Source organism: Drosophila mauritiana, chromosome 3L (genome assembly GCF_004382145.1).
Source record: "Drosophila mauritiana strain mau12 chromosome 3L, ASM438214v1, whole genome shotgun sequence".
NCBI lineage: Eukaryota > Metazoa > Arthropoda > Insecta > Diptera > Drosophilidae > Drosophila > Drosophila mauritiana.
The window spans coordinates 25,350,578-25,372,502 of record NC_046669.1 but is presented as its reverse complement, the minus strand read 5'-3'; the positions used below and the strand labels follow the sequence as shown (position 1 = coordinate 25,372,502).

The window sequence follows — 21,925 nt, the reverse complement described above, 5'->3', positions numbered from 1 at the left end:
GCGCAATATATCCTGGACGCCTTTGAGAATAAGAAATACTGCCTAGCAGTAATGCTGGACATTAAGCAAGCCTTTGATCGTGTTTGGCACCCCGGTCTCCTCCTAAAGCTCAAAAACGGCCTGCCCCAGCCATATTTCAAGTTCTTGAAATCGTTCCTGGAGGGCAGAAGATTCGCCGTCAGGTGTGGAGAAGCGCGCTCAGACGTCAAAGAAGCCCGTGCAGGAGTTCCTCAAGGAAGCGTTCTCGATCCGCTCCTCTACAACGCGTATACGGCTGACCTGCCGGTGATACCGAGCCAGTACATTATGGCAGCCACTTACGCCGATGATACTGCGTTCCTAACAACAGCAGATACCCCAGCAGAGGCCTCCCAGACTATGCAGGAGCAACTAGATCTACTGAACACGTGGCACACGAGATGGAATATATCGGTAAACAGCGACAAGTCAACCGCTACCACCTTCGCAACTAGGCGCGGCACTTGCCCACCAGTCAGTTTCAACGGATTCCCAATCCTAGAGGTAGCCAATCCAAATTATCTTGGCTTTACACTGGACAGGAGACTTACATGGAGACCACACCTGCTAAAGAAGCGGAAACAGGCGGAGAACCGAGTCCGTGAATTCTACTGGCTGATGGGCAGACAATCTAAGCTACCGACTTCCACTAAGCTCCTTATCTACAAAGCGATCATAAGGCCAATCTGGACGTATGGCATTCAACTGTGGGGCACTGCATCGAAAAGTAACATCAACATTATCCAGACATTCGAAAACAAAACGCTCCGCACAGTCACAAACGCTCACCCTTTCCACGATAATGCCACTATACACGAGGTCCTCAGCTTCCCCTGGGTGAAGGATGAGATTAAGAAAAGCAGCAGGCAGTACATGCAGAGGCTTCAAGACCACCCAAACAACCTGGCACAAGACCTGCTGGACACCAGTCAACGCACTAGGAGGCTGCACCGATCACACCCTTTGGACCTCTCTGGGATTAGACACGCAAATTAAATTAAATTATATACATACATTATTATATACATCACACATACAATATCGACAGTTATTGTATAGTTTCGCAACAATTTATGTAATCAATTAATTCTCTACCGTTAAGTTTAGTCATCAAATTTAATGATTGTCCGCGAAGGACAGTTTTAAATTAATACATCCAAAAAAAAAAAAAAAAAAAAAAAAAAAAAAAATCCTGCTTCCTCAATTTCTATTAGGGTGGCTTTCCGTTTCATTTCAATGACGATATGAAGCGTCGTTACCTCCATTAGTACTTCTAGGGCTGCAGTGGGACAGGTGCGCATTGCTCCTGTCATGCATATGCAGGCCATTCTTTGGAGCTTATGAAGTTTCACCTTAGTGGTGCTAAGGCGTGCTCTATCACCGCAGGCTATTACGGTTAGTATGGGTCTGACTAACATGAGGTACAGCCATCTTATTTTTCCAGCAATTTTCGTACACGTGAAAAGTGCTCTGGTGCACTTATCAATTCTGTTATCGACATGAGTTTTTAAGCTAAGTTTGGAGTCGAGGGTTATCCCAAGATACTTAACTTCTTTGCTGGCCTCTATGCGACATTCTGACAGGGTTATTGCCTTCATTCTCTGTAGCTTGTACCTATGAAAGGAACAATAACAGTTTTGCTAGGACTTAGGCTCAGGCCTACTTCCTTGCACCATTCGCTGGTCATGTTGAGGCCCAGTTGAATGATATTTTCTTATTTATTTTCTTTTTTTTTTATTTTTTTTCGCACGGGTCCCACGGCCACACCTCCCGCCCAACCGACCGAGGGGCGCTGCCGTGTATCGTACGGCTCGATTCGCGAGAAGATATAGACGCGATATAAAAAATAGAATAGGAACGAGGAAATTAATATAATGTGGAAAAACTATGTTAAATATTAGTGTTAGTAGGATCTAATTATGTAATAGAAAAGATAATATCGATTGCTTTAATAGCGGCAGAGAGTCAAGATTACAGATAATAGGATAAAGTCTATTATAGTCAGAACATAAAACTCTGTAAGGGTCATGCAACTCATAATTAGATCTACAATGATTTAAGATAAGGGGTATATAGTTTCTAGTGAATCTACTTGGAACCGAGAAGTTAAGCCGACTAATCAAGTCGGGACTCTCAACATCCCCACGAATAAGCTTACAAATAAAAACTGTTCCAAGCATAGTTCTACGGTTAGCTAGGGATGTTAAATTAATTAAAAGTAGTCTACTGGAATAAGGAAGTAATATATGGTTTGCATCCCAATTTAGGCGCCGCAAGGCAAAAAGTAAGAAGTTTTTTTGGACCGATTCAATGTGGTCCGAGTGGACTGCGTATTGTGGACTCCAAACAGGCGATCCGTACTCGAGAATCGGACGGACTAACGAAATAAATAAGGTTTTAGTCAAGTAAGGGTCATCAAATTCCTTAGACCACCTTTTTATAAAACCAAGCACACCCCTGGCCTTATTAAATATAGACGAGATATGGTCAGAAAATTTTAGTTTTGGGTCCAGAAGAACACCAAGATCATCAACTCGTGTTATTCTGTCCAGAGAGCACCCTCTTAGAGTGTAAGTCGTGCGTATTGGGTTGGCACGACAAAAGGTCATAACTTTACACTTGGAGCCATTTAAGTCTAATATGTTATCACGGCACCATATTTGAAATCGGTCTAGATCGGATTGTAAGTCCAAATGGCAAGAAGTGTCCTTGTACTGGAGGCATAATTTAACATCGTCTGCGTACATAAGTACACGCGAATGTTTTATTATTAAGGGGAGGTCGTTAATGAATAAGGTAAAAAGAAGCGGACCTAGATGGCTCCATTGTGGGACACCGGATGTGACTCGGAGAATAGAAGATAACGAATTTTTAAAGAGGACTTGTTGTGTCCTGCCATTCAGATAGCTTGAAATCCAATTTAGAAGATCAACAGGAAAACCTATAAGATCAAGTTTTTTTATTAGAAGGTAATGATTAACAGAGTCAAATGCTTTACTAAAATCAGTGTAGATGACATCTGTTTGAAGATTATTTTTGAAACCCTGTATTACGAAAGAAGTTAGCTCCAAGAGGTTAGTGGTTGCAGATCTGCGTTTTATAAAACCGTGTTGACACGGTGATATGATTGATCTGCAAAGGTGCTGCAAATGAGGAGTGATAACATTTTCGAAAAGTTTTGGGATAGCCGACAATTTGGAGATTCCTCTGTAATTGCTTGCATCCAGCTTGCTACCTTTTTTGTGAAGAGGAATCACAAAGGACTCCTTCCATATATGAGGGAATTGTGAAGATTCCAGAGATAAGGTAATCAGTTTCAGTAGAGGCTTGCACAAGGATTCCGCACAGAATCTGAGCACACAGCCATGGATTCCATCGGGACCAGGCGAATAGATAGGTTTAATACGCTGAAGATCGTTAAGCAGAGAGCTTTCGTTTATAGTGGGGCAAAATATTAGATTCGACTTAGATACCGCGTAAGAGTATGGCTGTTCGGAATGAGGTAAAGTTGAATATGTTGTTTGAAAAAACTTGGCGAACAGATCGGCTATTGCCTGATCCGATGTAACCGTAGTGTTTTTAAAAAATAGCGAGGAAGGGTAAGAACTTGTTTTTCGCTTAGTGCTAACGAAATTATAAAACTGTTTCGGATCCTGTGCAAACTGGAACTTACAACGGTTTAAATAATTTTTGTAGCACTGAGCATTAAGCACGGTAAAGTTTAACCGAGCGCTTAAATATTTACAAAGGATGGACTGAGAACCGGTATTTTTAAATTTCATATAGAGTCTGGACTTTACATTTCTTAGGTGTGTCAACTCTTTATTAAACCAAGGAGGTTTAGAGATTGACGGATAGTACATCGGAACACAAGAGTCAAAAAATGATTTAATTGCGGTATAAAACATATTAATCGCATCCGCCATTATGTTGCAGGAGTAAAGATCGGACCAATTAAAGCCAGCTATAAAATTGTTTATACTCCGAAAATTTGCCTTGCGAAAACAGGGAATTCGATTTGTTGACTTCTCTGAATTTACTTTTAATACCGTACCTAAGTCGATTTCCAGCTCGAAAGTAGGATGATATTGATCTTCAGGTTGAGTAAGAGGTACTACCCTGGACAGAAACACACAGACAGACTTGTTACAAAACATAAATCCAAAAGTCGACCAAGAGAATTTGGAATATAATTAACTTGCGACAGGGATAAGTCGAGCAAGCCGTCAATTAAAGTCATGTTGTGCTAAAGGGAGAAGGATATTCGATTGTTTTTCTGGGGACCATATTGTGCCAGGTATATTAAAATCACCTAGAACTACCAATTGGTCCCTGTCAGAAAGTTTATTCAAGATGGACTGGATAGCGCACAGATGATTCTGATATTCTGGGAATTCAGAAGATGGCGGAATATATATTTAGGATTTCTAGATTGTTATTCAAGAGAAATTCTAAGTGTGACTCACCTCTTTGGTTCACGTCGCTGCTGCCCCATATCACGTGATGTCCATTTGCATCACATCCGATGATGATGGGTGAGTGTGTCCTCTTGCAGTATTCAGCCAGTGCAGTGATTTCGGGCGGTGGGAAAGCCTCGTCACCGGCAAAGCCGATCCCACCACAGTCTTTTTGGCTGCTTCCACATCTTCTACCACGATCAGTACACAGTCCCGCGTGAGAAATTCTGTAAGTATATAATAATTAATACTTCTACATGCCAGGATACAGGCTCTAGAGCTAGAGGCCCGTTGATCCCAAATTACCTTCGCCTGGTTATACCAAGGTTCCTGTACCAGGGCTAGCCCAAGATGTTGTTTGGTGAACATCCTTGTCAGCACAGCCGAGGCCGCCTTGGCGCGATGGATGTTCACCTGAGCTATCCCTGTTCTACCGACCATTAAATGATCGGCTCCATCGTCGGCGTTGCTGATCTAGAGATACCCAGATCACCATCAGCCGGTATCGCTTCTTCCTTACTCAGGAGGTCTAGTTCCATTTTTTTTTTATCGTTCTTTTATCGTTTAAGCCTTCTTTAGACCACAAACTGAGATGTCTCCAAACCTGAAGCTCAGCTTGTGGTCACTAGAGATAATCTTGACGCATGAGTTGTCATCAATGCCAAGGCTGAGGAGCCACCACCCTCATTCTTCCTTGATATGAGACGCCAGTTCTCAGTGTCCAAGTCATTCTGTTTCTTGATCAATTCCATGATCCACTTTGTTGTTTTGTCCCCTGTCCTGGGGCAGAAGATGTTGATGTTGTGTGACGATGGCAGGTCGTCGCCCATCCTTACCTCCAGACAGACACCGCTCCACTTACTAAGGCTGGGGACTGCGGATTGCAGCCACTCAGCAGTGGTTGCGTTGCGGCAGTCCACTATCAGGTGGCCCACCCTGAAGTGGATTCCTCCAAACTTGATTGGAGAATCCCAACCAGAGAGGACTATTTCCTCCAGTATTGCGTCCTCGAGCTGTGAGATGTTCTCACTGCTGAGGATGACTTTGGGGTACCGCAACCTTAATGGCCCCAGTTACGGTCGCATATGATGGCTTGCGTACCTCAGTTGCCTTTGCAGCACTTGAGGTACTTGGGCCATCGAAGGGAGCAGTTAGTTTCCTGCTCTTATCCACCTTCTGGCGTCAGGAGGCGTCAGGGTGGTGTTTGCCCGCTTCGAAGCAGAGTTGGGCTTTTGCTCTAGCGGCTGCGGTGTCTTGGCCAGAGACAAAGCTTCTGCGGGTGACTGGCCCTGCTGTTGATAACAAAGATACCACTTCGTTCTGGCCCCGCTCAGCCCCTTACGGTTAGGGTCATCCCGGGCCCCGAGCTGACCAAGTTGCGGTAATGGGTTTTTAGCCCGACCTGCTTGGCCGGCTTGGACCACATTCGAATGACTCTGAGCGTGCTTGTGCCGTTGGCGCACTCCGCTTAAGATCATTTTTTGGTGTTACCACCGAAGTAGGCCGCTCTCCGTCAAGGAGACGGTCCTCGTAATGACTTGCGACATTTCCCGCAGTCAAGGCCTGCGGTATTTTAAAATTATTTGGTCTATTGCTCATAGTACATACGAGTTGCAGAGAAATATAAGGTCGCCCGGGCAGAGATCCGCAGTACCCGGGTAAGGCTAACTAGACCGGGCGGACGCCACTTGCCCGGACTCTCCGTTATCGACTGGCCTAGTTATTACGCGGGCCCCCAGCCTGGCAGACTTTCGGCACGGGTCGAATGACACCTTAGTCCGGCCCGGAGGTGTGGAAATTTTTGAGAGTTACCAGCTCCAGCCCAACTACGATTAGCCAGCACTCTTAGCAGAGACATGACCTAACTAAGAGCCTGTCTCCAGCCGCCCTCGCGTGGAGAGTGTAGTTGCACTTCCAGTAGTGTGTCACAATTACGGCGCTGAAGGAAGCGTTTCCGACTATATAAAGTGTATATATTCTAGATCAGAATCAATAGCCAAGTCAATCTGGACCTGTCCGTCGGTCCGTACGCCTGTCTTCATGAACGCCTCGATTTCAGGAACTATAAAAGCTAGAAAGTTCTGAATGTTGCCACGCCCTGTCTAACGCCACCAAACCACCAAAAACGTTTTTCTCATTTTATTCACCGATGTCTATCGATATCCTAGAAAACTTATGAAATTTCGCTTTCGCACTCACACTAGTCGTATATAGTCGGGGAACTCGAATATAGTTTTTTCTTTTGTTTATTTAAGATCCGGCCTGGCATGATCGTTCTGTCACCATGGCAGAATCGGGACAAACACGTTTGGGCGCGAAAATATATTTAGTATGCTACACTTTACACAAGATACACCCTCTGACGACGCATGGCTCCCTGAAGAGATTTAGACGGATGTACAACGCATTATAAATTTTTATTTTAAATATAAATGAAACCTAAAAACTGACAAAAATTTGTCCTGCACAGTTTCATATAGTTTATAGGGACACACTATGTTTTAAAACTAAACATACTAACGCAAATTATTAAAAAAACGTTTTTTGATTTTGGCCCTAAATTTTAAAAGTTATTTTGATCTGCATAGAATTTCTGTTAAATCTCAATTACTACAACAATACTTATTTTTCTGGTTGGAGGACATTAAATTTATGAGGATTGGATTTTGGGTGATTGAGACTTAAGGATTTATATTTTATTAATTTTTGTGTGTTTCTTTTTTGCAATTTTATAAAATTTGGGACTTTAAACTTTTATAACATAGTAATAATGTTCTTTGGGAATTGTTCATATATTTAGTAATATTAGTGTAATATTTATTTAATATATCAAAGTTAAGTTTCAGAGTATTTACAAATATGTAATATTTAACCGACAGAAATTCACGCAACACTACTTCTACTTTCAACGAATGTCCGACTTGACTAATCGTTTCTGAAAAAGCTGACCGACTTATCCGCTTTTTCACAACTCTTGCCTTATGTGCGTTCTTTTTGACTTCTCTTCGGCAACTTCACGACTTGACTACTTGGCGACGATTTCACTCTATCTTCAAGATCTGCAACTGCTTCTTCGATCATTCCGGCCAACTGCTCTCTCGATCCTATCGATAGTTTCCTGCAGTGCTGTCCCCTGTGCTATCGCGCTGCCATCACTATCATTGTTTACATTTCTTATGTTTAATATATATATTATATTCGGCAGATGTTTTTCTCTTCTTTATGTAAATGCTTTACTCACTTTGTTAGGTCACACGACGAAGGGATTCATTTAGTTTGTATATGAAAGAGAAGAACAGCTTAGAGTGCCTTAACGTTTAAAGACAGCTCTTTCTGGCCTCTCTTTCGAGCCGCTCTCAAGACTACTACTGCGATAAATTTTGTTTTCCTCTATTTCAAAATTCTGCGGGTGCAATGTAGTATATTTTACGAAATGTTAATTTAAATGTGATCTTTGCTTCCTGCACGGACTCTTTTCCCCTAGTTTTCAGTCTCCCTATATACTCGACTGGCCTTCTGGTTTCTGATCTTCAAATATATTCCCTAGGTGAGCCCTGTAATTTTACGGCCTTAAACAAAAAATTTAATTAATAAAATTTAAACATTAATAATAATAAGAGTACAGTTCAAAAATTAAACCTTATCTACTTAAATATTAATATTAATGTGGATATAAATATAAATATTAGTTAGATCTAATTATGTATTAAAAAAGATAAAATTTATTGCTTTAAGAGCGGTAGAGAGTCAAGATTACAGATAATGGGATAAAGTCTATTATCCACAGCATATTGCGAAACCTATAAATTGATTAAAGCTTTATTTTTTATTTTTAGGAACTCTGTAAATATATGCGTGGTGAACTTAATGCAGAGCGTGAACTGCAGATTATTCAGTATATTGTTGGATTGGGCATTGAAAGGGAGGAATTACGAGACGAAATATTCATTCAATGCATTCGTCAATCAAGACACAACCCAAATATTGATTGGACAGACCGAATTTGGATAATTTTGTGTCTTTCCATTGTAGCTTTTCAGCCGAGTAAACTTTTATTCAGGTAAGGGATCGTCTTATTTTAATATAAACCTAAGGCCAAATTAATCCCTTTAAATTTTTGCGAACTTGCAATATAGTTATAACAACTTCTCATCAATTTTTTTAATTGCCGTTGCATGAAATTTGTGTAATTTTAGCCCATCCCATTGGCGGTAAATAATTATATTCATTCGAACAAATTTCCTTCAGAACTAAATAATAAATGTTAATTTGTCGCCGTTTCTGTATACAAAAGTTTTTCCCCAAAATATCACAAAGTAAACCATATTATTTGGCAATATATGTATGAGGATGACGGGGTGGCCAATTTCATATAAAATACGCTGAAAGCTGTCCGTGAGTTTATGCTCTCAGCAGCTCCGGGCTCCCGTTAAGAAAGTAGACATCTAATGTAATAGATTTTTCTAACATCTTTTCCAAATTGACGTTATCCACGTGGATTCCGAAACAACGAGAAATCGAGTGTTATATGGTAGAAGCTATTTACAAGAGTTAGAAAAAGATCAAACCGAAAAGTGGAAGAAGTGGCATGATTTTGTGGTCTACTATACTATCGCTTACGCTGAGAGCGTAAAAAAATCTAAAAATAGAATTTGCTTGCTTGTGTGAGTAAAAACAAAAGACGAGAACGTGTGTACGTATGTGTGCGTATTTGTGCTAAAAGACGATTTTCAGTCCGAAATCAATTCTGATCGAAGAAACGAATATACATCTTTGGGGAGTTTTTTGGCCAATTTCGTAGCAATATGATGAAATAAAATAATAATTTAAAATTCACGCCCTGACAATTATAAATTTAAAGTTTTTTAAATTCGTTTGCTAAAATCGCCGCTCGAATTAGCTATCGTTTACATATTTTTATATATGTTGATTATGTGTAATTATGTGTAATGTATAGAACATTAATTATTTACGTAAAACCATAATGAGAAAGCACTGCTTTCATTTGTGCACTTAATTCATTTCTCAATAATAAACTATTTTATACACATTTGTTTTTTATTATTTTTAAAAATATTTCAAAAACTTTAATGTGTATTTTACAAATATTAAAAAAACCGAAATCCGAGTCTATTGATTAATATAAATTTATAAAATAAATAAAAATATGAAAACTGTTTATTGCAAAAGTCATATCTTGAGGCATGAATCGCGGACAAAAGCACTCAACAAGCTTTATTAATTTTTCATACGTCGCAAGCTGAATACTCTAATGACAAATATTCTGCTATAAAGTCATTTTTGAAATTTCTTTTGTGATATTATGATTCGGCTATTACTATTTCTAATCTATATTTAAATAATAATAACGTTTAGGCAATGCAAAACAATAATTTTTCAAATGGTGCCAATTGATTAAAAATAATAAGATTTAAAGTCTAAGAACTTCTAAGGTGAAGGGCATATTTTGTCAAATTTACAATGCATGAGCATTGATGTGCACACATACAGTTGTCTGCTATCACTGTATGTGTAGAAAAGAGCTCTTCGCTGTAGCGCTCGCCACCCTCTCTCTCTCGAACAAAAATTCCAGAGAGCCTGGAGCCACCTCTAGAGTCACGCCGAAAAAATCGTGTGCCAAAATAGTGTCTTTGGTTTGTCGCTTATTTTCTAAATTCATTTATATATATTATATTATATATTTTATAATATATGTGGGAAATGAATCAGATCAGGGAACTAAAATGAACGATGAAACGGAGAGCAAGAGAGTAACGCGCAGTGGCAACGCTTATTAACGGAAAAAACAAAAGAGGCAGTGGGAGTAGAATGGTGAACGAGTGCAGTCACGAGTTTTTCAATCGCTCTATATACTTATGCAATTAGAGCTAAACAATTGTCATTTACAATAAAGTAACACTATAAAATAAATACATAAGCAAGAACTATTGTCATTAAACAATATAAAGTGTACTATAAACAATTGTCATTAAACAATAATGTAACACTATAAAGTAAGCTACAATTTTGGGGGCTCGTCCGGGAAGGCCCAAGTTGTGTATGCATAAGTGCGAATTTAATGAGTGCAAGCGAGACAGGACGTGACGCCGCATCAATTAAAAGAAAAACGACAGTCGCTTCAGTAGCAGAAGAAGCAGAAGAAGAATAACGGCGAAACGAAATACGCCGCCACACATAGGAAGGCGATCGAGCGACAACAGCGACGAGAGAAGCGAAGCAGAAGGAACGAAAGAGGCGAGGACAACGAAGAGGCGAAAACGACGCTGCAAGTTGTGTATCGCTTGATGTTAACATAGACTTAACAGAGTTGGCTGAGTAGTGTTGAAAACTTTAAAGAGTGGAATGGATCGGATTCAAATTCTTGCGTTGCGCGTTGATGACCTACGAAATAAGCTGTCTGAGTTAAATTTGCAGACAAGTGGTACTAAAATCATGCTGCAACAGCGGCTCCTTGCTCACTACAGATTAAACAATGAACAACAAAACATTTCGGACGATTAGTCAGTAGCAACTGCACCAATGATGACAAATGAAAATATGGTTTACTCTAAAAGACGTCGAAGGTAGTATTTCTGAATTCTCAGGTACTATAGGTAGTGTTGATGTTGATCAGTGGATAAATGAGCTAAAAGAATGTGGGAGTACCAAATACAAATGTTAGTGCTGCTGAGGTGCTGCTAGATCGTTTGTCAAAAGTCAACAAAACATTCGAAGTTGGGAAATATTGAAAACTATATTGCTAGATGAGTTCGAAGTTAAAGTCTCATCAGCAGAAATACATCGAAGATTAAATAGACGGCAAAAGAAAAAAGATGAGAGTTTACATGAATTCTTGTACGCACTGATGGAAATAGCTAAGCCAGCAAAGCTTAAAGATGAGAGTATTACAGATTATTTCATTAGTGGCATTCAGGATTCCCCTGCAAACAAAGTAGTGCTGTATCAAGCAAAAACATTAAAAGAGCTAAAACTTAGTTTGGATGTTTACAAAAAAGTTTGTAGTTCAAGCAAGTCATCAAACAAACAGGCCTGGATCATTCGTTGATAAACAGAGTTCTGAGTCCAGGAATATTAGCAGTGACAACAAGACACGTAAATGCGGTGATTATACCCATTTGCTAAAAGATTGTAGGAAGAAAGATTTTGTTTGTTTTACGTGTAACCAACCAGCATATCGCGCATAAGAGTGTAAAATAGATGAAAAAGTTAAGCAGGATCAAAATACAAATGTCGTACAAGATAGGAAGGAAGAGTTAAAGCCATTAAGCATTTTGAAGTTGAAAACTGTGCAGTATAAGTCAATGATGTTTCAAGGATTAGTTGTCCTATACGCAGAAGTGTTTATACTAAGTTGGGCAGAAATAAGTTGACGACAGGCTTAGCGAAGTGTTTGACTGGCATAGGTGATAGCCAGGTGCTTACATTCGGTAGCTTTGTAATTTCGGTTGAGGTAGATGGTATAAAAATGCAAGTTGAATTTCACGTAGTTCCTGATGAGGATATGGGTTTTGATTCGATTTTAGGAAGAAAAATCTTAAGCAGCGTTGATATGAAAGTAACCAAAGGTGGCACAGAGTTTATCAGTCGAATTGTAAACCAAAAAAAGGTTGAGAATCAAAGAATCCAGCCATTGGACAAATGATCATGTGCTGAGTTGTTTGTTGAATTCAAAAGTATGTGCATGTTGGGGGTGGAGCAGGCTGACATATTTGATGAGGTTGATTTATCACATTTGAGTAGTGTGCAAAAAGAAAAAGCTTTAAGTCTAATTGGAGATTATAAGCCAATTCGTAATTGTTCGACACCAGTGAAGATTAAAATACTGTTAACCGATGATTTACCAGTATTCCAACAACCAAGACGTTTGGCAGAGTGTGAACAAAAGATTGTGTATGATCAAGTTCAGGAATAGTTGCGAGACAAGATTATAAAGCCGAGTGTGTAGGAATACGCATCACCAGTGGTGCTTGTTTCGAAAAAGAATGAGAAAAAACGATTGTGTTGTGACTATCGGAAATTAAAAGAAAAGATATTTCATGATCACTTTCCAATGCCGCACGTTGACGTTGTTATCGAAAAGCTTCAGATTGCTTTGGTGTATACGAATTTGGATTTAACTAACGGTTTCATGTGCCCGTTGAGTTGGAATACCAGAAATATACCTCCTTTGTAACACAAAAGGGACAGTACGAATTTCTGTATGTGCCCTTTGGTATTACAAACTCACCTGCAGTTTTTACTCGATTCATAATGGCAGTCTTAAGGGAACTAATCAACAGTGGAGATGTAGTAGTATACATGGACGATGTGATTGTGCCCAGTAAAAATGTGTGTGAAGGATTGGTAAAGCTGGGGAAGGTGTTAAGTGTTGCCAGTGAAAATGGATTAAAAATAAATTGGTCGAAATGTCAGGTGTTGCAAAATAAAGTTAACTTTTTGGGGTATATAGTTGAGCGTGGTACTATTAAGCCTTCTGGAGAGAAGACAAGTTCTATCGTTAATTTTCCGTTGCCAAATGATAAAAAAGGTGTTCAAAGATTCTTAGGATTGACGTCGTATTTTCGTAGATTTGTCAAAGACTTTGCAGTGACTGCTTAGCCTTTGTCGGACCTGTTAAGGCAAAATACTAAGTTTAAATTTGATGTGCTGCAGAAGGTAGCGTTTGAACAGTTGAAAGTAGCCTTAACTAATCCCGTATTGAAATTGTACAATCCTAAATTTGATCAATACAAAATATGGTTTCGGTGGTGTATTATTACAAAAAGACCCAGAAGATTGTTTGTTTCATCTGGTTCAATACATGAGTCGTAAGACTAACCAATGCGAAGAAAAGTATCATTCTTATGAGCTTGAGGTTCTTGCAGTTATCGGTGCATTAATGAAGTGGCGTGTGTATGTGTTAGGTTTGAAATTTAAGATTGTGACTGACTGCAACGCGTTCACTATGACGATGAAGAAGAAGGACGTTCCTTTGAGGGTAGCTAGGTGGGCATTATACCTTAAGGCATTGAATATCAAATAGAACATCGCTCAGGGACGAGAATGAGACATGTAGAGTATCATGTTTTATGCTGAGCGATACTGTTGTACATCGCTTGAAACAAGCACAATTACTCGATGAATGGACGAAAGTAGTGAGAAGCCTTGTAGAAATCAAAGGGTATGAAGATTTTTATATAGAAAACCAAATACTTTTTAAAGATCCTTATCGCGAGCTTGTTGTTGTGCCGTCACAGATGGAAAATAAAATAATCACAATTGCTCATAAGCAAGGACATTTTGCTGCGAAGAAAACGCAAGATTTAGTTGAGAAATCTTACTTCATACCAAAACTTAAAGAAAAGGTTGATCGTGTTGTGGACAGTTGTGTGGAGTGTATTGTATTTAATTCGAAAGCTGGGAAGAAAGAATGTTTCTTGACCCCGATTGAAAAGGCAGATAGACCGTTGAAAACGTATCACATTGACCATGTTGGGCCAATGGAAATGACGACCAAGCGCTACCACCACATTTTAGCTATGGTCGACGGTTTTTCTAAATTTGTATGGTTGTATCCCACCCGTAGCACAGGAGCAGAGGAAGTTGTAAGTTATCTAGAGCGTCAGGCTACTAATTTTGGAAATCCCTTACGTATTATCTCTGATAGGGGAACTGCGTTGACTGCACAGACATTTAAGTTGTATTGTGAGGAGCAGAAAATTCAGCATCTAGTGATTACAACAGGTGTACCGCGTGAAAATGATCAGGTTGAGAGAATTCATAAGACAGTAGTGTTGATGCTGTCAAAGTTAAGTCATGGAATTGCAGGAGACTGGTATAAGCATGTCAGTAAAGTGCAGCAAATAATCAATAGTACACCGCCTAGAAGCACTTTAGTGTCGCCTTTTAAAATCTTGACTGGCACTAAAATGCGTCTTCCGAATGATCCGAAAACATAAAACAGTTGCAGACAGAAAATAAGAGGGTTTTCGATTTAAAGCGCAATGGTGAAAAAAAATATAAAATAGATGATTTGGTAGCTATTAAGCGTACTCAGTACGGAACTGGGTTAAAATTGAAAGGAAAATTTCTAGGACCTTACAAAGTCGTTAAGATAAACAAGCACGGAAGGTATGACGTAGAAAAACTCGGAGACGGCGATGGACCTTTTAAGACATCGACAGTCGCAAAATATATGAAGCCGTGGAGAAATTCATTCGGGTCGAATCAGGAGGGCCGATTGTGGGAAATGAACCAGATCAGGAAACTAAAATGAACGATGAAACAAAGAGCAAGAGAGTAACGCGCAGTGGCAACGCTTATTAACGGAAAAAACAAAAGAGGCAGTGGGAGTAGAATTGTGAACGAGTGCAGTAGTGTTGGGTAATCCTAGTTCAATTTGAGGAATAAGTTCGTTCGTTCGTTTAAAATCAATGAACTAGGTCGTTCATTTAGTTCAATCGTTCATTTTTTAAACTTGCTTAAAGGTGCTTCAAAAAAATAAAATGTTATGAATTTATTTCATACAATGCTGTCATTGAAAATTAATATTATTTATTCAATTTATGTCAAAAACACTTATACATAATAATAATAAGAAATAATAAAGAGATTTTACAAACAGATAATATAGTAATTTTAATGCATTTATTTGATTTCTGAAAAGAGAATAGAGAAGTTTATTAGGGAACATTTTCAATAACATATGATAAAATTATGTTTATACCTGTGATCCATCTACATGTTGCTATGAAGGAACATTAGATTTTCCACTTTATTAGGTTTTAGTAGCATCCGTCTTTTTCGGATGATTTCCCCAGCACTTGAAAATAGGCGTTCGCAAGGAACTGATGTAGCCATAAGGCATAGTCGCTTAAGGCTGTAAGAATATAGACGCGGATACAATTTCTTTCTTTGTTCCCACCAAACCAAAGGGTCAGCAGTCCTCGGTATAAATTCCTCTTCGAGGTATTTTTCCATCTCTTTCTCGGCAGAACCGGTAGTGTTTGCAGCCTTTGTCGTGTTCTTGAACTCACTGTCAAAATCACACCAAACCGAACTCTGATTGGCTGAATTAGTTTCAAACGCAGGTGATTCGAATTCATAATTTTCGCTGTTGAGACGAATTGGAGTTACTTTCCTTTTAAGATTACAAACAGCTTTTTCGTATTCTTCTTTTGACTTGAACCAACGACCTTTAAATCGAGGATCTAAAATGTTACTCTCTGCGTAGAGTTCGTTACTTTCCAGCTTGCAAAATCGTCGATTCATCTCAGCTTTTAGAACTGCAACAAGTGCAGCAACACATTTATCCTTAGGCGTTTTGTTATTCAAACAGTTCTGTAGCAAAATCGCAAGAACTATAACCTTTGAAAGGGTTACATTCTTTTCTGCTGATATTTCTTCTGTTACCTCCATGAATGGTTTTAATATAGGCAGTAACTCTTCTACTATCGCCCACTCATTCTGAGATAAGTTTAATTCAGAACGCAGAGTAGAAAGTGTTAATATAAGAGCATCTTTCAACACAACAAGCCTTTCTAGCATTTTAAAAGTTGAATTCCAACGAGTTGACACATCTTGAATCAATTTGAGATCGGGCAAGTTCAATTGGGTTTGAGTTGACTTCAGCTTCTTAAGGCCGAAAGTGCTACGATTGAAAAACTCCACAATGAATTTGACTTTGTTTTGTACAACGCTGATTTCGCGGAGTCCTTTTTGCACAATTAGGTTCAAGCTATGTGCAAAACATGGTATATGTGGCCAATTTCCTGTTTTAATGGCATTGACAATATTTGCAGCATTATCGGAAACCACAGCAGATATTTTGTTCTCTATACTCCATCTTTCTGCTATTTTTTGTAAAAATGCGCACAGATTTTGACCACTGTGCTGCTCAACGAATGCCTCGCATGCAATCATATGTGAGCTCATAACAGTTGCCTCACTCTCAATAAAATGAGCTGTAACAGCAATATAACTTTCATTTGCAAGAGAGGTCCAACAATCCGTTGTCAAACAAACTGCAGATGCCAGCTCCATTTTTTCTTTGACGCTACCAACAATTTCGTCCCGAAGCTTTGGAAGAAGCACGTTGGACAGCGTTTTTCGAGTGGGCATCTTGTATCCGGGGCAATTAGACACATCATCTATGAGCTGCTTGAAATCAGGCTCTTCTACAATTCGCAATGCATGAAGACCTTTTGCAATCATACGAACTAGTTGCCTATCAATTTTCTCAGCTTTCCCGGCAGCCGGTGGTCGTTGAATGAACGAAGTTATTACTTGCTGTTGGGGTCCAATTATCTGAGGAGTCTATGTTAAAAGAAATCAAGAATTTAGTAAGCCTACTTAAATGAATAAATCAAAATATTATGTTTACATTTGCTTCCTGTCGGCTTTCATTGGTTTGGCGCTTTGTTTCCTCCAAAGCTGCTGGGTGCTTATTTTTAAGGTGACGCGATAAGTTTCCTTGCGATCCACCAGCCACACTAAGCACAGTTTTGCAGTATTTGCATTTAGCACTCTTCTCATCCACTGAATCAAAGAAATTCCAAACTTTGCTATGCTTTCGTTTTGAAGCCATAGATACGCACAAACTTGTAAACCGTAGTTTTAAATGTATGCGAAAATTAATCAGCTTATTCGATAAGCGAACTTTCGAACTAAATGAACTAAGACCAACCTATCGAACTAAGTGAACTCAGACCGACCTATCGAACTAAGTGAACTCAGACCGACCTATCGAACTAAGTGAACTCAGACCGACCTATCGAACTAAGTGAACAACGAACGAACGATCAGGGTAAGAGATCAAAATGAACGACGTGAACTAAGTGAACTATATTGAACTAAGTGAACTAAATTGAACTATCGAACTATATTGAACTATAAAGGCAGACCTAGTTCGTTCGTTCAGTTTGGTGAATAGTTCAATTTAGTTCGTTCGTTCACGAACGACACAACACTAGAGTGCAGTCACGAGTTTTTCAATCGCTCTATATACTTATGCAATTAGAGCTAAACAATTGTCATTAAACAATAAAGTAACACTATAAAGTAAGCTTACATATATTATATCTGTTTATTTCATTATTTTCTCTTACTATCTATTTATGGTTATTATATATGAATGTGCAAATTCTGCGTCACAATCTCCTTTAAGTGATTGTAACCTCATACCATGAATTTATTGTTCATTAACGACAGGTCTTAAGAGCAAGAGAGAATGCTATAGTCGAGTTTCCTGACTATCATATAACCGTTTCTAAGCTAGAAAGAACGCGAACGCGAAATTTTATAATTTTTCTGGGATATCGATAGATATTGGCTAATAAAATTTGAGAAAAAAAATTTTTGAAATGCGTGGGCGTGACCGTTTTGGGCGTTTTGTAGGTGAAATGAGGGGCGTGGCTACGATGAGAAAAACATTTTTCAAAAGTGGCCGTTTTGATCGGTTTGTAGGCGTTAGAAAGCGCGTGACAACATGGGTCATTAAACTTGCGCATCGTCTATGTCTCTAGAATCTGTATGCTTGATCCCAACCTTCTACTTTTTATAGTACCTGAGATCTCGATGTTCATATGGTCGGACAGATAGACGGACAGGGTCAGATCGAGTCGGATATTGATCCTGATCATGAATATATATACTGTATATGGTCGAAAAAAAATGGCTTGTGTTAGCCTACTGATACTGAGCATACTGAATCTCTAAATCGCCAACTTTCGTTAAGATAATGTTATGTGATCCTTTATTTCTGAATAGTCAGGATTCTTAAGTTGCACAGCTACACCCACATACTTGAAGGGCATAAGAATATGCACATACAGCATGCGTTCCTTAGCAAATCAAAAAACCATCTACATAGGTAATATAAAACGCAGTAGTTTTGTTGCTGGTCAGCAGCGCAGCCCTTCGATTTAATGCTTTGTTTTAAGCAAGTTACGTGATAAAATTAATTCATTCATTTTCGTTTTGCGCTCTTAGCTTATCGGAACATCAAGAGTCGCGCTACCCTGTATTTGTTGAGAATATTCTTGTCAGCGTCATATCGCACACACTCTTAATATTGATACTGCGTGACATGATTTTAAATTGAATTTTATTTCGTTGTTGTTCTCATACAATTAATTGATGACTTATTAAATAAAAAAATATTTTTTCTTAGATTAGTTGTTGTCGGTCGGATTTCAGAAAATTTAGATTCACCGATTATAATTCATTATATTATAATATATCTAAAATAAAAAATTCCATTGATTAAGCAAATCAATTACAAGAACAGAGAGAAGACAGAATGTGGCGATGAATCTGGCGACGAGTTTGATGAATTTTGTATAGTGACCAAGGCAAATTAATGTCTCTGTAATTTTACTGTATTGGTATTGCCAAAATTTAGTGAAGATTATTCGGAGTTAAAAAAATGTATCAGCCTATTCGAAGCTTTGGTTCATAAAGATACCAGCATTTCAGTTATCGAAAAATGTAACCATTCAATTTCTTGTCTCTCTGCTAAAGCTTTAGGCTGACGGCAGAGTGCGCGAGTTAACATGCCCCCTCCGGCCGCACAGTACGGAAAAGAGATACAACACCGACCCAACAACAAAAAACTGAGAGCCGAGCAAAAATTCAACGAAGATCGCCAATACGAACTCGGACGAAGACGCATTTGGGAGAAGCATAAAACTTCTGTAATTAAGATGATTATTCTCATTTCATACCCCAAGCTGCTCAGTTGTTTTTTTTGCAAGCTTCCACCCTTGTCCACAGGATTGTAACTCCCGCAAGAGGCGAAGCGATAATATTGGGCAAGAGCGAGCGATAAACCACTGCATGCATTTTTAAGTGCAATCGCTCAAAAGATTTCAGATTGAGAGCGAAGTGAGTTGCGAGCTCAAGCGATACAGCGAGAGCAAAGCGAGAGAGCAGCTTGCAACCTGCTTTATCCCTTCAACTCGCTCAGAGCGTACGATTTTTTTGTTGTTTTCTGTGCTTTTATTACCGTTTATTTTCAGAAGACACGGGTTTTTGTTTTGTTTTGTTCCATTTTGTAATTTATTTATTTTTGACAAGGAATGATAGGGTGTTTAACAAAATATGGCCAATTCTTCGTAAACAACTAATAATTTATTTAAAATATAATAAAATCTCGAAATAGACATCCGCGCATAGTTAAAAAACCTTTCTGAGTGGTTTCGTAACTCAATATATAAATTATTGAATTCGCCTTTATCATTTCTATTGCAGCACACCCCGCCAATTTTTTTTTTTTGTAAAGGAAGATAATAGTTGCATTGATGCAAAAAATTCCTCGTCCGAATCCATCACGTTCCTCGTAAAGCACTCACTCTGCTTTTCTCATAGGTTCTCGCTTCTCGTGTATTGTGTTCGCAATGTTGATTTATTTGTATTGAATAGAAAAGGACAAGAACAGCTTAACTGTGACCTTGCCACTATGGTCCGATTTCGAGAAAATGTTAAATTGCCGATATCAGCATTTATCAGCTGAAGAAGACAACTTATTGTCGAGCACGCCACGTAATCGTAGCTTATTTTCGTGTTCCTCCACCAACAGCAAGCCTCATCAAACTTGTGATGGCTAAGTGGTGAAGTGATGGTTAATATGGCGGAAAGGAAGTTTCAACTCATAGTGAGGAGAGACCCTATGAATCCTTATGATTATACAAGCCCAACACCGTATGGTACTGCACCAGCCCCATTTCTGGGTATACGGTGTTTAAAAAGGTTGAGTGAGCCATTTCCTAGAGCTGCCGACGTCATTGGATCCGAATTTTAAGTCGATGAAATGGTAACTAGTGCTGCATGCGTAGATGAGCTAAAGACAATTAAGTCTATATTCCTAGCAAAACTGTCAGTTTAAGCTTGTAAATTATATTCAAAGTCGAAAGTAGCGTAGACCAAGGCCAAAACGATCCCAAGGCTTTAGTTATGTGCCGCTCACCTTCTCGCAGATCTCTGCCATAGAATCAAACCCTAAGTGAAAGTTCTATCGAACGAATTGTATACTGGTCGGATTCTAAAGTTACTCTTCATTGGATTCGGTCTCATCCATCATCGTTGTCAAGATTTACGAATGGTCAGAAGAAGCTACATGAAGGCATGTTCCCATAGAGCTCTTATCGTTTCTAGGGGGTGTGACGTCGACCAAATTGGGCGGTCAATCTGCTTCACTGGACCACTATTTCTGCGGGACGAACAGGATAACTGTCCGTGAAATGTGAATTTTAAGCTGAATGATGAAGTTTTGAGTCAGGAAGCAACGAAGACAGCGGTCGGACTTACCCCAAACTTCCCATTTGCTGGATGCGCTTAAAGTGTTTGCTTATATGTTCCGCTTTACAAGAAAATGCAACGACAAGAGTATAGTTTTCGACGAAACTCTGTCAGCGACTGAATACAGTAAAGCTTTTTAATCATTATAGATTATAGTTCAAAAGCACAAGTATCAAATAGAAATGGAAAGAGTTCGTAAAGACTCCAAGTTTTCAACGATTGAACCGATTCGTTCATGAGGACTCAGGCACAACTTTTCGTTGTTGCGAGTTGAGGGCGACTAGCTAACGCTCCTATATCATACGGTGCCAAGTTTCCCTTGCTGATAACGAAACGCTTCCAATTTATACAGAGCTACACCATTCAAATTGTTATGTCGGCCCGCGAGCACTTGTGAGCCTCGTATTTGGTTCGTAAACACTCAGGAACTTGTGAGCATCGCTATTGGTTCGTAAATGCTCATGAACTTTGCAGTCAGACAGTTCGATCATATGTGCGCTTTTCTAAATACACATTATGGGAAATCTTCCCGCAGATAGACTGCGAGATGAACTCGCGGCGGCTTGGAGCTCTCAGCCAGGACCCAAGCGACGGAGACGCGGTCACTCCCGAATACATGCTGACAGGTCGGCATTAAAGAACCAGCACTCCGGATCCCGGATCAGGTCTCAGTTATTTGCGGCGATGGCGGCTTGTCCCGTCAGTCAGGCAAATGTTCTGGCGGCGGAAATATGCGTGGACTTTCAAGTTCGGAGCAAGTGGCACCACCAGCAGGACAACGCCGAGGAGGGACAACTTGTCGTCGTGACAGTTGGTGCTGGGAAGAATCATCGCGACGCACGCATTAACATTTAATTTCACACTTATAATTGTTTTATTTAACTCCTTTCCTTACTCATCATTTCTTAAAGTGTATTATAACCCTCAGCAGCCGGTTCGCGCTCTAATGCCGCAAAGCATTGCTTAGCGCTATCTTCTAACCGCCTATTCCGTCGCCTCCCTCCTCACCAGACCCGGCCCAGCGCTAGCCGCTCGCGGAGAAAACGATGACATTTAAAAATGACGCCATAGACATTCTCCAACATCCCTTCGCCGCACTGCGGGTTGCCGTCGTCTGTGTCGTGAAGCGCTCAGATCTCTCGTTATGGGCGCTC

At 39.4% G+C, this 21,925-nt stretch overlaps 2 protein-coding genes across 2 annotated transcripts in view; one reads left to right on the top strand and one right to left on the bottom strand.

Moving 5' to 3' along the window:
• The window catches only part of LOC117141917 (unconventional myosin-VIIa), a 606,161-nt gene that overhangs the window by 572,406 nt on the left and 11,830 nt on the right, over positions 1 to 21,925 (top strand). The window contains exon 14 of the mRNA XM_033305646.1: positions 8,312 to 8,535. Within this exon, the coding sequence (XP_033161537.1) occupies positions 8,312 to 8,535 (224 nt within the window). The remainder of the gene's footprint in view (positions 1 to 8,311; positions 8,536 to 21,925) is intronic.
• Positions 15,013 to 17,446, bottom strand: LOC117141919 (zinc finger BED domain-containing protein 1-like). The gene is made up of 3 exons (XM_033305648.1): positions 16,858 to 17,446; positions 15,202 to 16,790; positions 15,013 to 15,133 (listed from the first exon to the last, which is right to left on the bottom strand). The coding sequence occupies exons 1-2, from the start codon at positions 17,059 to 17,061 to the stop codon at positions 15,213 to 15,215; spliced, it is 1,782 nt and encodes a 593-aa protein (XP_033161539.1). The 5' UTR covers positions 17,062 to 17,446; the 3' UTR covers positions 15,013 to 15,133; positions 15,202 to 15,212.

Excerpts from the sequence above, each read along its gene's own strand:
- LOC117141919 (XM_033305648.1), bottom strand. The coding sequence starts at position 17,061 with ATGGCTTCAAAACGAAAGCATAGCAAAGTTTGGAATTTCTTTGATTCA. Across the intron at positions 16,791-16,857 it reads AAAGCCGACAGGAAGCAAAT|ACTCCTCAGATAATTGGACC; the intron begins GTAAACATAATA and ends CTTTTAACATAG.